Source organism: Entelurus aequoreus, linkage group LG10, assembly GCF_033978785.1.
Source record: "Entelurus aequoreus isolate RoL-2023_Sb linkage group LG10, RoL_Eaeq_v1.1, whole genome shotgun sequence".
In the NCBI taxonomy this organism is placed as follows: domain Eukaryota; kingdom Metazoa; phylum Chordata; class Actinopteri; order Syngnathiformes; family Syngnathidae; genus Entelurus; species Entelurus aequoreus.
The window spans coordinates 20190724-20205171 of NC_084740.1; the positions used below are offsets into that span (position 1 = coordinate 20190724).

Genomic DNA, 14448 nt, shown 5'->3' on the forward strand with positions numbered 1-14448 from the left:
TCACCTAATCATGCTTCCAAAATGTCGGTGCTGTGTGTGAAAGCTTAATGATGAACTTTGATGACGTTATGTTATCTGTGTTGAGTGAAGCGTTCCAAGTTTCGGTTTGATAACCAGGTGGAACGAACCATTTTACATTTTTGAAAGGTGGTGTAGGTATAGTCTTAGACCAGGGGAGTCAAACTTGTTTTCATGTAATAGTGAATGTAAGAATATAAAAGTATAATCATTATATTATTGCCTATGCATTTGGTTATTTGATTTGTGTACGTACAAATTGATGGATAACTTGCTTAGAAATCATAAGTCAAGGTGACAAGCAGATATTAAGTATTTATTGTTATTTTTAGGGTGCTAATTTTTATCACTTCTGAATCGTGATTCTTATTCATCTCTATTGTAAATTGATTAATCATTTTCAAAAATCTTTTTTTTTTTTTTTTTTACAAATTATGTCTATGGCGACTTGTCCAGGGTGTACCCCACCTTCCGCCCGATTGTAGCTGAGATAGGCTCCAGCGCCCCCCGCGACCCCGAAGGGAATAAGCGGTAGAAAATGGATGGATGGATGTCTATCTGTGTTGGCCCTTGCGATGAGGCGGGTGTACCCCGCCTTCCGCCCGAATGCAGCTGAGATGGGCTCCAGCACCCCCCGCGACCCCGAAAGGGACAAGCGGTAGAAAATGGATGGATGGATGGATTAAAAAAACATTTGACTTACTTGGTGCACGTCTGTGTCATAGGTCAGCAACCAAAAGGAGGTTTTGTAACCTGTAAGCTGCTTTGTTAAGGTGTTGTTTTTATTATACCAAATAATACATTGCAAAAATCAGTTTGAATCGAGAATCGTGTTGAATTGAGTATTGATTATGAATCAAATCCTCACCCCAAGAAATGGAATCGAATGGCGAGGTGCCCAAACATTCATACCAATAACAATTGAATATTTGTATATATATATATCAAAGTTTAAAACATGTGAAATTTGTCTTTTTTCTGTCAAAATGAAAACAATGAAGACATTTAGTAAGAAAGATGAAGTATGCACATTACTCCCAGGCTTTAAAAGGGCCACGTTAAATGACGTGTCGGGCCGGATCTGGCTCCCGGGCCTTGAGTTTGATACCTGTGTCTTAGATATTCTTAATTCAATTTCACAGCTATAGTAATTTTGTATTAACATTTATGACATCACTTTTTATAACGTTACAAAAGCCCAAGCAAACGTGTTGCCAGGGCCAAAAACTCCCAAGTAAGAAGGAATTGTCCTCCTAAAGCAGGGGTGTCAAACTCATTTTAGATGGGGGGCCACATGGAGAAAAATCTAATCCCAAGCGGGCCGGACTAGTAAAATCACGGCACGATAAATTAAAAATAAAGACAACTTCAGATTGTTTTCTTTGTTTAAAAATAGAACAAGCACATTCTGAAAATGTACAAATCATAATGTTGTAGAGGTTTCCTTTTACACTTACATGTTGCGGTTAATAGTATTCTATCTTTATTTGTCGTTATTTATACTTTCTGATTAAATGATGTGATAATGTTCATCAGTCAACTCATTAGTGTTAATTTACAATCTATCAAGATGAAAAAAGTGTGTCAAAATCAAATTACAGGGTGTTATTTATGTAGTTTGCTCATTTTCCCCGACTGGTGCACTAACATCATGTGGTTTATTTTGTTTACATATGTAACATCATCTACAAAGACACAAATAATTGCTATTCCGACATCTAGTGCAGTGGTCCCCAACCTTTTTGTAACTGCGGACCGGTGGTAGTGTGGGGGGTTTTAATGTTGTTTTTTTTTGTTGTTTTTTTTTTGCTTTTGTCATAAAAAAAATACAATCATGCGTGCTTACGGACTGTATCCCTGCAGACTGTATTGATCTATATTGATATATAATGTAGGAACCAGAAATATTAATAACAGAAAAAAACAACCTTTTTGTGCGAATGAGTGTGAATGGGGGAGGGAGGTTTTTTGGGTTGGTGCACTAAGTGTATTTTGTGTTGATTTAATAAAAATAAAAAAAAAAAAAAAAAAATATATATATATATATATTTTTTTTATTTTATTTTATTTAAATTTTATTTCTTGTGCGGCCCAGTACCAATCGATCCACGGACCGGTACCGGGCCGCGGCCCGGCGTTTGGGGACCACTGATTTAGTGGACACATTTAGAACAGCAGTTTCTTTCATTCAACAATTTCGGCTCATTTTTATACTTAGCAAACTCATCCCGCGGGCCGGATAAGACCTGTTGGTGGACCTGATCCGGCCCGCGGGCCATACGTTTGACACCCCTGGTATAAAGATAGACTATCGTCGTGTACTTGACATTGTAACTATATGAAGCCATATCAGGGCCCAAAACTCCCAAGTAAGAAGGAATTGTCCTCCTAAAGATAGAATGACGTTGTGTACTTGACTATATGAAGTCATAGGTTGTGAGTTCAAGCCCCGGCTGAGGCATACCAAAGACTATAAAAATGGGAGCCATTACCTCCCTGCTTGGCACTCAGCATCAAGGGTTGGAATTGGGGGTTAAATCACCAAAAATTATTCCCGGGCGCGGCAACCGCTGCTGCCCACTGCTCCCCTCACCTCCCAGGGGGTGATCAAGGGTGATGGGTCAAATGCAAAGAATAATTTCGCCCACCTAGTGTGTGTGTGACAATCATTGGTACTTTAACTTTAACTTAAATATCAGGGCCAAAAACTCCCAAATAAGAAGGAATTGTCCTCCTGAAGATAGAATAAAGTCGTGTACTTGACTGAATGAAGTCATAGCAGGGCCAAAAACTCCCAAGTAAGAAAGAATTGTCCTCCTAAAGATAGAATAAAGTCGTGTACTTGACTGAATGAAGTCATAGCAGGGCCACTAGCTGTCTAAAAGAGGCTGTGAGGCCGAGCACAAAAGCCTCATTCACCGGTAAAAAGAACCCGGAAGAGCTGCCACGTCAAAAGAAGAAAAAAAAGAGTGTGAGGAGGAAGGAAAGATGAGGCTAAAGTGCGGTTGGCTGCCATTAAAACTACTCCAACCAGTTTGCAGTCGACTTCTGCTCCTCCGACTGCGGGTGTTCGGCACCCATGGGACTTAAGGCTCGGTCAACCAGACGCTCAATTTGGGGCAAAAGTGACGTCTTTGTCCGTCTTTCTTTCCTGCTGGCTTTCCTCCTCCTCCTGGGAGTGTGTTTACGCCACTTACCGGAACCTTTCCCGCTCAACCACCGCACCGTTTCCGGGTCCGAGCGGGAGGTGACGCTCCTGATCTGGACCCATCCCTTCGGTCGGTACCGGAAACCTCCGGACTGTTCGGCGCTTTACGACGTCGACGGCTGCGTGGTGACGGACGACCGGCGCGCTTACCCGCGGGCGGACGCCGTCGTGGTGCACCACCGCGATGTCGCCGCCGGCAGCGCCGAGCTGCCCCCACGACCTCGACCCGGCGGGCAGAAGTGGGTGTGGCTGAACTACGAGTCCCCCACGCACACGCCCGCTCTGTGGCGCATGGAGGGCTTCTTCAACCTCACCATGAGCTACCGCGCCGATTCGGACATCTTCCTCCCGTATGGCTACCTGGTCCAGAGGCAGGTGCTCCAAGAACCTTCTAGAAGGTCCCGCCCCCGCCTTGTGGCCTGGGTGGTGAGTAACTGGGTGGAGTCCCACGCCCGCGTGCTCTTCTACCACCAACTCCGCCACCACGTCCAGGTGGACGTGTTCGGCAGGGCGGGCCGCGACTTACCTGAAGGCAGCGGCAGCGTGGTCGCCCTGCTGAGGCGCTACACGTTCTACCTGTCTCTGGAGAACTCCCAGCACACGGATTACATCACCGAGAAGCTGTGGAACGCCGTGCTGGCCGGCGCCGTGCCCGTGGTTCTGGGTCCCGGCCGGAAGAACTATGAGCGCTTCCTGCCGCCGGAGGCCTTCATCCACGTGGACGACTTCCCCACTGTGGGAGAACTGGCCGGCTACCTGCTGGCGCTTTGGCGAGACCCTGCCCGCCTGGTGAGGCACCTGCGCTGGAGGAGGGACCTGGGTGTGTATCAGCCCGCCTTCTGGGCAGAACACTATTGTACGGCCTGCAGGGCGGTAAGGAGGACCCTGGGCAGGACTAACGTGGTCCAGGACTTGGCAGTCTGGTTTGAGTCCTGATGAAAACACATCATACTCCCTGCTTGGCACTCAGCATCAAGGGTTGGAATTGGGGGTTAAATCACCAAAATGATTCCCGGGCGTGGCCACTGCAGCTGCTCACTGCTCCCCTCACCTCCCAACGGGTGGAACATGGGGATGGGTCAAATGCAGAAGATAATCTCATCACACCTATTGTGTGTGTGTGACTATCATTGGTACTTTAACTTTTTAACTTTAAAACAGTGGTTCTTAACCTTGTTGGAGGTACCGAACCCCACCAATTTCATATGCGCATTCACCGAACCCAAACCGTAATCATACAATGATGTTATTATATTAAAGAAATACTAATAAAGATATATTTTACAAACAGAAAGTTACAGGAATGTACACATAATCCAATGTTTACATCTCATTGTGCAACATGTGAATGTTTTAGTGGGAACTAAATGCGATATCTGAAAGGGGTACACATTATTTCCAAAGCAGGACCCCCACCCAGACATGTAATACTAGTACACAACTCATGAAAAACAATATGTTATAGTCATTGTAAGTGGGCCAAAACACTTATATTAGAAAATAATCTCATGGAAATGACTGCTGTCATTTGATTACAACAATAAAACTTTGAACTTGTTATTTAGTCAGGTTTGGGACAGGTGTGACCACAGTGCATGTGCACGTCTGACGTCGCTCACATGTGCGCCACCGAATGCTCAAGGAGTTTTTGCGTTTGCTCACACGTGGAAAATTAGAGGGAACATTGTTTGGGGGTATCCATAATACGCCGACAGGGAGAAGTTTTTATTTACACAATGAGTCGGGCGTGTCTTGACCTCCGCGGCGGAGGCTCTAAAACCGCGGTGGAGGCTTTAAAACCTCTAAAGCAGTGGTTCTTAACCTGGGTTCGATCGAACCCTAGGGGTTCGGTGAGTCGACCTCAGGGGTTCGGCGGAGCCTCCACCGCGGAGGTCAAGACACACCCGACTCATCGTGTAAATAAAAACTTCTCCCTATCGGCGTAATATGGATACCCCCAAACAATGTTCCCTCTAATTTTCCATCTGATTTGCAGGTGTGTAATTTGTTGTGAGTTCATGCAGTGTGTTAGTTTTGTTCTTTGAACAAGGTGATGTTCATTCACAGTTCATTGTGTGCACCAGTAAAAAAAAAAACATATAACTTTGTCTTGAATTTGAAAAACATTTTTAATTTTTTTTCCCACTAAAGACGGGTTCGGTGAATGCGCATATGAAACTGGTGGGGTTCGGTACCTCCAGCAAGGTTAAGAACCACTGCTCTAAGTCAAATTACAGGGTGTTATTCATGTAGTTTGCTCATTTTCCCCGACTGGTGCACTAACATCATGTGGTTTATTTTGTTTGCATATGTAGCATCATCTACAAAGATACAAATAATTGCTATTCCGACATCTAGTGGACATATTTAGAACAGTAGTTTCTTTCATTGAACAATTTCGGCTCAATTTTTTACTTAGCAAACTCATCCCGCGGGCCGGATAAAACCTATTGGTGGCCTGATCCAGACCTCGGGCCGTACGTTTGACACCCCTGGTATAAAGACTTAGACTTAGACTTAGACAAACTTTAATGATCCACAAGGGAAATTGTTCAACACAGTAGCTCAGTTACAATGATGGAAAGGACAATGCAGGTATAAATAGACTAATATAGCTATAAAAAATCAAACATATATACGAATATATACATATGTGTACAGAGTAATTTATATACAGATATATTATATTATGTCTATAACATATATACAATATAAACCAATGACCATGTACAATATTACAGTATATACAGTCTATATGACAGCAGCAGCATAAAATGGAGAGTAGGTCCAGCAGGAAATAGAAAATAGACATTATAAACATTATAAACAAAGAGAAGTAGCTAACATGTCAGGTGTCAGGTAATAGGCAGATGTCATCTATTGCTGTATGGCGAGTGATTATACAGCTGGATGGAGTGTGGAATGAAGGAGTTCTTGAATCGCACAGTGCGGGAAGGAAGTTGAAGGAGCCTGTTGGAGTATGAACTCCGCTGTCCCTTAATTGTCAGGTGGAGTGGGTGGGCAGGATTGTCCATGATGGCCAGCAGTTTGTCCAGTGACCTCCTGTCCCTCACTGACACAAACGCCTCCAACTGCGTGCCAATAGTTTGGCCGGCTTTCCGGATCAGATTATCAATCCGGTTTGAGTCCCTTTTGCTAGTGCTGCTCCCCCAACAAACCACTGCAAAGTACAGTGCACTGGCCACAACAGACTGATAAAATATCTCCAACAGCTTGCTGCACACATTGAATGACCTAAGATAGACTATCGTCGTGTACCTGACATTGTAACTATATGAAGTCATATCAGGGCCAAAAACTCCCAAGTAAGAAGGAATTGTCCTCCTAAAGCTGCTCCAAAGCAGTGGTTCTTAACCTTGCTGGAGGTACCGAACCCCACCAGTTTCATATGCGCATTCACCGAACCCTTCTTTAGTGAAAAAAAAATAAATAAAAATGTTTTAAATTCATGACAAAGTTATATGTTTTTTTACTGGTGCACAAAATGAACCGTGCATGAACCACAACAAATTAAACACCTGCAAATCAGATGGAAAATTAGAGGGAACATTCTTTGGGGGTATCCATAATATGTCGATAGAGAGAAGTTTTTATTCACAGAATGAGTCGGGTGTGTCTCTGCTGAACCCCTAGGGTTCGATCGAACCCAGGTTAAGAACCACTGCTCTAAAGGCTTAGTGGCCACATGCGTGGACAGCACCTTTTAGCTCTTATTTCCAAAATTGTGTACACTACTGAATTGGGGTCTTATGGCCGCTTATGTGGACACTTATACTGCCATCTGGTGGTGTCAGAAGAGTATAACATACAATGGAATTTGGGGGGAAAAGTGTAAAAATAAGAATTAGCATGTCACTAAACATGAAGTACACGTTTGTGTACTTATGGACTAAGTACATCATATCAAAAGATGATTTTTAGTTTTTATTCTAATTAGGGTCCCATAAGCCCAAATAGCAAAGAGAAATAAAAAAAAGCATGTAAACAAACAGCTTGGGCCTTAAGAGGTTAACTTTATTTATCTTACTGGACTGTTGTTTAACCATTGCACTTGATGGCGCGCAATTGTGATGTCATCAGAAAGGGACAACCCAGAAACTTTTTCCCTCCAAGGGCCAAAGTGAAAATGTGCCAATGGTCCGCAGGGCCAAACACAGCGATTTTTACCACGCAACACTGCGAGTCATACCAAAGACTATAAAAATGGGAGCCATTACCTCCCTGCTTGGCACTCAGCATCAAGGGTTGAAATTTGGGGTTAAATCACCAAAAATGATTCCCGGGCGCGGCCACAGCTGCCGCTCACTGCTCCCCTCACTTCCCACGGTGTGATCAAGGGTGATGGGTCAAATGCAGAGAATAGTTTCGCCACACCCAGTGTGTGTGTGACAATCATTGGTATTTTAACTTGTTTTTATTTATATGCTACATAATACATAATGTATCAGCTTCAGTAGATGGCAACTAGTTAGCTAATACTAAAATCTATACATTTATACTAGGGTTGTCTCGATACTAATATTTTGGTACTGGTACCAAAATGTATTTTGATACTTTTCTAAATAAAGGGGACCACAAAAAAATTGCATTATTGCCTTTATTTTAACAAAAAATCTTAGTGTACATGAAATATATGTTTATTATTGCAATTTTGTCCTTAAATAAAATAGTGAACATACTAGACAACTTGTCTTTTAGTAGTAAGTAAACAAACAAAGACTCCTAATTAGTCTGCTGACACATGCAGTAACATATTGTGTCATTTATCTACCTATTATTTTGTCTACATTATTAAGGACAAGTGGTAGAAAATTAATTATTAATCCACTTGTTCATTTACTGTTAATATCTGCTTAATTTCTCTCTTAACATGTTCTATCTACACTTCTGTTAAAATGTAATAATCACTTATTCTTCTCTTTGATACTTTACATTAGTTTTAGATGAGACCACAAATTTGGGTATCGATCTGATACCAAGTAGTTACAGGATCATACATTGGTCATAATTTAAGTTCTAATGTGTCCAGGGACATATTTCCTGAGTTTATAAACATAATAAGATTTTTTTTTTTTTAAAGAAAAAAGATTTTGTGACGATAAAAAATATCGATGTAATCATAGTACTATCAACTAGATACGCTCCTGTACTTGGTATCATTACAGTGGATGTCAGGTGTAGATCCACCCATGGCATTTGTTTACATTGTGACGCCGGTGAGCTATTGTATCCTCCTACGGTGTGTAGTGAAGCAGGATTAGCTATTCCTCGTCCTGCAGTGATAATGATACTTGTAAGAAACTTACTTTATTTGTCGCCATGGAGACCAGGATTAGTGATTTAGAAGTAGCTAAAACACTGCAGACCGCGGATGGATGTTCGCTGCTTGCTAGCCATGTCTTAAAGCACCTCTTCCTGAGGGTGTTTCAGTGTTATAACTTCACCTTTATCTTTACTTTTTAAGCTAAAATGGGTCCGTTCTTCCTTTTCTGTCTACACACTGTGTCTGCTTGTAAGTACTCTGTGTGTGTGCGCTGCCGAACATGCTCCCCTGCTTGTAAAACCAGCAATGTCACGACGTGACGACAACGCGCCATCATGCCCGTAAAAAAATTAATAAATCAATTGGGAAGTGGTACTTTTTAAACCGAGTATAGTACCGTTTTTGATTCATTAGTACCGCGATACTATACTAGTACCGGTATACCGTACAACCTTAGTCCCTATGTTTATATCATCGAGTGGTCTGCTGCGTCCCCGCTTCCTTGCTCCCTGTAAGTTTATTGTATATCAGAAATTATGCATCTCACTTGGATAAAAAAGTCTGAGGAGGTATTCCGACAAGTTGGTACACTTTGACAGCCATTTAGGACACAAAAATGGCCGGAACGACACAAAAAGTCACTTGGTCCCCCCCCCCGCCGCCTCACCCCGTTTCTTCACCAGAATTGTGATACATTCTTCATCTAAATGAGATTATATAAACATCCCAGCAGTCGGCATCCTAATGACAGCAGAACTTGTACCGTAAGTGATGTTATCCTTTGTTGGCTCTCAGGAAGTCTGCAGTGAGCAGAAATCAGCTCCATTGTAAGCAGACTTTTGTTCGCATTTATTATTTAGAACGTACTGTAAAAAAACATCCATTGTCATGTCTTTCATAATGATTGCAAAAATTCCGTAAAAAGTGCAGTTCCCCTTTAAATATAGTAACGTACAGATCTGATTTGATTGGAACAGGTGTGCCTAATGATGTGGCTAATACAGTTGTTTAAATGAGTCTATGGGTAGGGAGGTAATAAAGATTTAGCTGCTGACGTTCTTGTATATCCATGGGACAAGCGGTAGAAAATGGATGGATGGATGGATGAACTGCAGCACTAAGGCAACATGTGGGCCTCACTTGCCAAACCAGTTCCAAGGTGGCCTGAAAAGAGCATCCTTATGAAAGAAGAATTAACACCTTACATCGTCACACCCTCACACGTTTCCCCCACGGGGCCGGAGAACAACGTCGCACCGCGTAATTGAGCCTCGCACAGCTGCTGAAACCGCTGACGTCTATCAGCAATAATGTGCTCAGAAGGGCCAGAACCTCTCCAACCTCATAATCCTATGAAGGCACAATAGGGAATCCTACACATCCACTTACTGCATATGTCAAGCTATATTGTTCCTATGCTTTCACGTTAATGTCACGGCTACCATTCCTAGCAGCTTGTTAGTCATATCCTCATTGGAATGTCCAAATGCATCCATTTTCTCAACTATAGAAATAAACCCTGGATATGCTTGAGAGTAGTCTGTGTACAGCTTGTTGAGCATCCACACAGGCGTTATTGTTTGAATAGCAAGTCGACATGGAGTGAGCATCAAAATGGGAAGTCACCAGACTGAGCAGTTGAAAGAGGTTCCAGACTGTGTCTCTCTCCATTTGTAACAGCTTGCAGGCTTGTTGCATTCACAGAGATGGTACATAGTAGATACACACACTTTTTCCAAGATGGCCTTACTGTAGTGGCTGCTGGTGGCAGGAGCTCTGTGCTCTTATGTCATCATTTTGTGTTCCTGATGTTTCCCTTTTGTTTTCATGTGTTGTTTTTTTTTTGCCTTTTGGTTCGGGACCCTTTGGGACTGTGCGACAAGGAGTGCCACTTTCGTGACTTCTGGATCTGCCTCCCGGGAGCCTTTTGGCCATGGAGACCAGCTGCTGGGTCTCTGCCACACCAGAGTCTGTTTGGAGAGACTGGATGTGCAGAACCAACAACCTGGTCCTGAACGTCGACAAGACCAAGGAGATCATTGTCGACTTCAGGAGGCACCAGTCCAGCCACGCTCCACTCTTCATCAACGGCACAGCAGTGGAGATGGTAAGCAGCACCAAGTTCCTGGGGGTGCAGATAACTGACAATATGACCTGGTCCCTACACACCGGAGCTCTTGTAAAAAGAGCTCAGCAGCGCATGCACTTTTTGCGTGGGATGAAAAGAGCACAGCTCCCTCCCCCCATTCTCAGCACATTCTACAGAGGCACTATAGAGAGCCTGCTGACCAACAGCATCTCTGTCTGGACTGGAGCCTGCAGTGCCTCAGACTGGAAGTCTGTCCAGAGAGTGGTGAGGACGGCGGAAAAGATCATCAGGACTCCTCTTCCTCCTATCAAGGAGATCGCAAAAAGCCGCTGCCTGACCAGGGCTCAGATAATCTGCAGAGACTCCTCCCACCCCCACCAAGGACTGTTTTCACTGCTGGACTCTAGAAAGAGGTTCCGCAGCCTCCGAAGCAGAACCTCCAGGTTCTATAACAGATTCTTCCCTCAGGCCATAAGACTCTTAAACGCATCATAATTAAATTACCCCCTCAACTCCCCCCAAAATGGATTAACTTGCTGGAATAAAAAAGACAATATAACATACATCCATAAACGTGGACGCATGTGAAAAAGTGCAATATATTTATCTGTACAGTAATCTATTTATTTATTTATATATATTTATTTATTTTATATATATATTATATATATATTATTTATATATATTTATTTATTTATATATGCACCTTATTGCTTTTTTTTTTTATCCTGCACTACCATGAGTTTATGTAACAAAATTTCGTTCTTATCTGTGCTGTAAAGTTCAAATTTGAATGACAATTAAAAGGAAGTCTAAGTCTAATTAATCATGACTTCCTCATTTTGATTAGAAAAAAATTAATCAGCACAAATTTTTTTATTCTTTTTTTTTTTTTAAGTGTTTTATATCATGTGGTCCTGACTCAATGTTGCTGATTTATTAAGTTTATTTGATTTGATTTTTCACTATCAAACGGTTCAAGTCGGTCAAAAAATGTTTATAGTTTAAATAAGAATTAACTAATTTTTTGTTTCAGGCAAATGAATGCACTTTAAATCTTTTTCTGTTACAGACTAATTAATAATGTTATCCGTTGTAAGATTATCTTTTTGTATTTGTTTTACTTTTTGGTATTATTTAATGTTAATAAGAATGTTCTTTTTTGTTTCAGGCAAATTGATGCACTTTAAACCTTTTTCTGTTACAGACTAATGAATAATATTATTCGTTGTAAGATTATCTTTTTGTATTTGTTTTACTTTTTTGGTATTATTTAATGTTAATAAGAATGTTATGCATAGGTTTACTTATAAACATTTTAGAGACAAATTATACTATTTATAGTAGCGCTTACAGAATGTTTTATTCTTCTTAGGGGGAGCAGGTCCATGAATATAAATTGCTTCTTTTTTCAACTCTGTCTTTCCTACTCACTTTCTTCCTTCCCATGCTTGAATCAAACACAGGGACGGTGTGGCGAAGTTGGGAGAGTGGCCGTGCCAGCAATCTGAGGGTTACTGGTTCAATCCCCACCTTCTACCATCCTAGTCACGTCCGTTGTGTCCTTGAGCAAGACACGTCACCCTTGCTCCTGATGGGTCCTGGTTAGCGCCTTGCATGGCAGCTCCCGCCATCAGTGTGTGAATGTGTGTGTGAATGGGTGAATGTGGAAATACTGTCAAAGCGCTTTGGGCTCCTTAAAAAGGGGTAGAAAAGCGCTATACAAGTACAACCATTTACCATTTACAGTTAAGTCCATCTCTAACTCTAAGTTCATGCTAGCAGATGTTTTGGTCCCATCCTACGGGGTTCACTGTGACATTTGCTACGCCAACTAATGGCTGGGATTGTCACGGCGCGGGCTGGAACCCGCCTTTCATCGGCAGCTTGCGCTGCCAGCACCTCTGTTGGCAGCACGCCAGGACACGCCCCTGCTCGCGCCGGGCGTCTCACGCCCACGCAACGGCGAAGCTGCAGGCAATCGGCAATCAGCGCACCTGGGACTAATCAAGACAAGCAGCATAAAGACCAGCGGACCCATGGAGCCTATGCCGGAACGTAGTTTGTCTTTGCAGTAAGTCTCCCGTCTCTGGCTTCCCCTCCCGCGTACTTGCTCGCTCCCTTTTACCTCTTTGTCCCGTGTCTCATAGCTTTCCTGTTCCCCGTGATGGAGTCATGTATCTCGACTTCCCTGGACTGCCTCCCTCCATCCTCGACCCCTGCTTAGACACAGACATTGTCGCTTCTCTCCAGCCCCTCGACCACTTGCCTGGCCACGGACCACCTCTTTGCCTCGCCCCTCTGGACTGACGAAGGATTCACCCAACACGCAGTTACAACCACCCCTGGTAACATTTACATGATTAATTCTACTCATCGTCTGGCACCACTGTTAGAATAATTATGTGTAAGTTATCACACAACTCTTATGCTTAAAGGCCGTTGCTATAGTTATTATCAATTGTGCTGAAGTTGTACTTTTCTATCCGTGCAAAGGGACAACTTGCAATCTTGGATTGCGAGTTGTCTCGTATCAATGTTTGTGTCCAGACCTGGCCTGCTGACTGCCAAGGGCGAACATCGAGTACCGTGACACAGACAAAGCAAAGACAGGGCGATATTACGATTGTCAGCACATTTCCATTTCCGAATAATCATATATTGTGTCTAACTGGGGCTGCTGAAATTACCCCTTTCCTTCAGCAGCAGCCTCAGTGATGTAACCAGGGACCTCCCAAATAAATAGTGGAGCATGTGGGCTGTGCCTTAGAGCGTAGGTTGGAACTGTAACTAAGTGTACAGCCCAATACGTCTCTCCTCATGAGCCAAATTGAACTCTGTCTCTGCATGATTCCTTGCTTCTTGTCTGTTTAATAGATGTCAAATTTGGAGTAGCATACACCTCCCACACACTCATCAAAGGTTTGAATAAACCTGTTAATCCTCCTCGTGGTGTCGTCTCCTTCCCCCGCCGTACGTAATAGGAATGCTTATAACTCACATTTTTGCTCGAAACTTAAAGCACAACAAATAGCTGAGAGACAGCTCTTATCTAAAATACTCGTGAAAAAATACACTAAAATATATAAATAGTAACATAAGCTAGTCTGTGGCGTTCTTATTTTGTTTTTTGTTTGGTTAGAAAAACATAACTTTCAGCAAGTTGCAAACATACCCTCTAACATTGTTTAAAGCAGGGGTGCACACACTTTTTCTGCAGGCCAGCTACTTTTCAATGTACCAAGTGGAGGGAAATGCCCCCCTCTACCTCAAAGAACTGCTCACCCCCAAATCCTCCACACGACACCTCCGCTCCGGACAGGCTAACCTCCTCCAAAGCTACGAAGAATGGGAGACCGGGCTTTCTGCTACGCCACTCCCAGTCTGTGGAACGCTCTCCCTGACCACCCGAGGGCACCACAGACTGTGGATGCTTTTAAAAAAGGCTTAAAAACCCTTCTTTTTAAAAAAGCCTTTTTTAGATATACGCGTGCTAGTTCTAGTTTTTATTTGTATTTATTTTTATTATATAAGACAAGAATATAAGTTGGTATGATTGTGATGACTGGCATTAATAGGAATCAGCCAGTAGTGATGATAACCTCCACATTTTCAAATGGAGGAGGAAAAAAAGTCCTCCTTTCTGTCCAATACCACATGAAAGTGCTTGCTTTTTGTTTGTCCAGCTTCCATACTACTTTAGGTACGGCGCGACAGTCTGTTGAAATAAAAAGTGTTTCTCGCCTTCCTGTCGGTCGTTTTTTCTTAATAATGATCTGGCAGCAGCCAGCATCATCTCACAACTAACATCTAACAATCAAGTGACCAAAGTCACGTCTTAGTGAAGAT

The 14448-nt window shown here is 42.7% G+C and overlaps 1 protein-coding gene across 1 annotated transcript; it reads left to right on the forward strand.

Annotated features, from left to right (window-relative positions):
- The first annotated feature begins 2948 nt into the window (after positions 1–2948).
- LOC133659315 (alpha-(1,3)-fucosyltransferase 4-like) lies at positions 2949–4888 on the forward strand. The gene has a single exon (XM_062062063.1). It carries the CDS (start codon positions 3098–3100, stop codon positions 4160–4162), a length of 1065 nt encoding a protein of 354 aa, XP_061918047.1. The 5' UTR covers positions 2949–3097; the 3' UTR covers positions 4163–4888.
- The last annotated feature ends 9560 nt before the right edge of the window (positions 4889–14448 follow it).

What these genes read in the sequence shown, in the direction of transcription:
- LOC133659315 (XM_062062063.1), top strand. Translation starts at nt 3,098, where the DNA reads ATGGGACTTAAGGCTCGGTCAACCAGACGCTCAATTTGGGGCAAAAGT.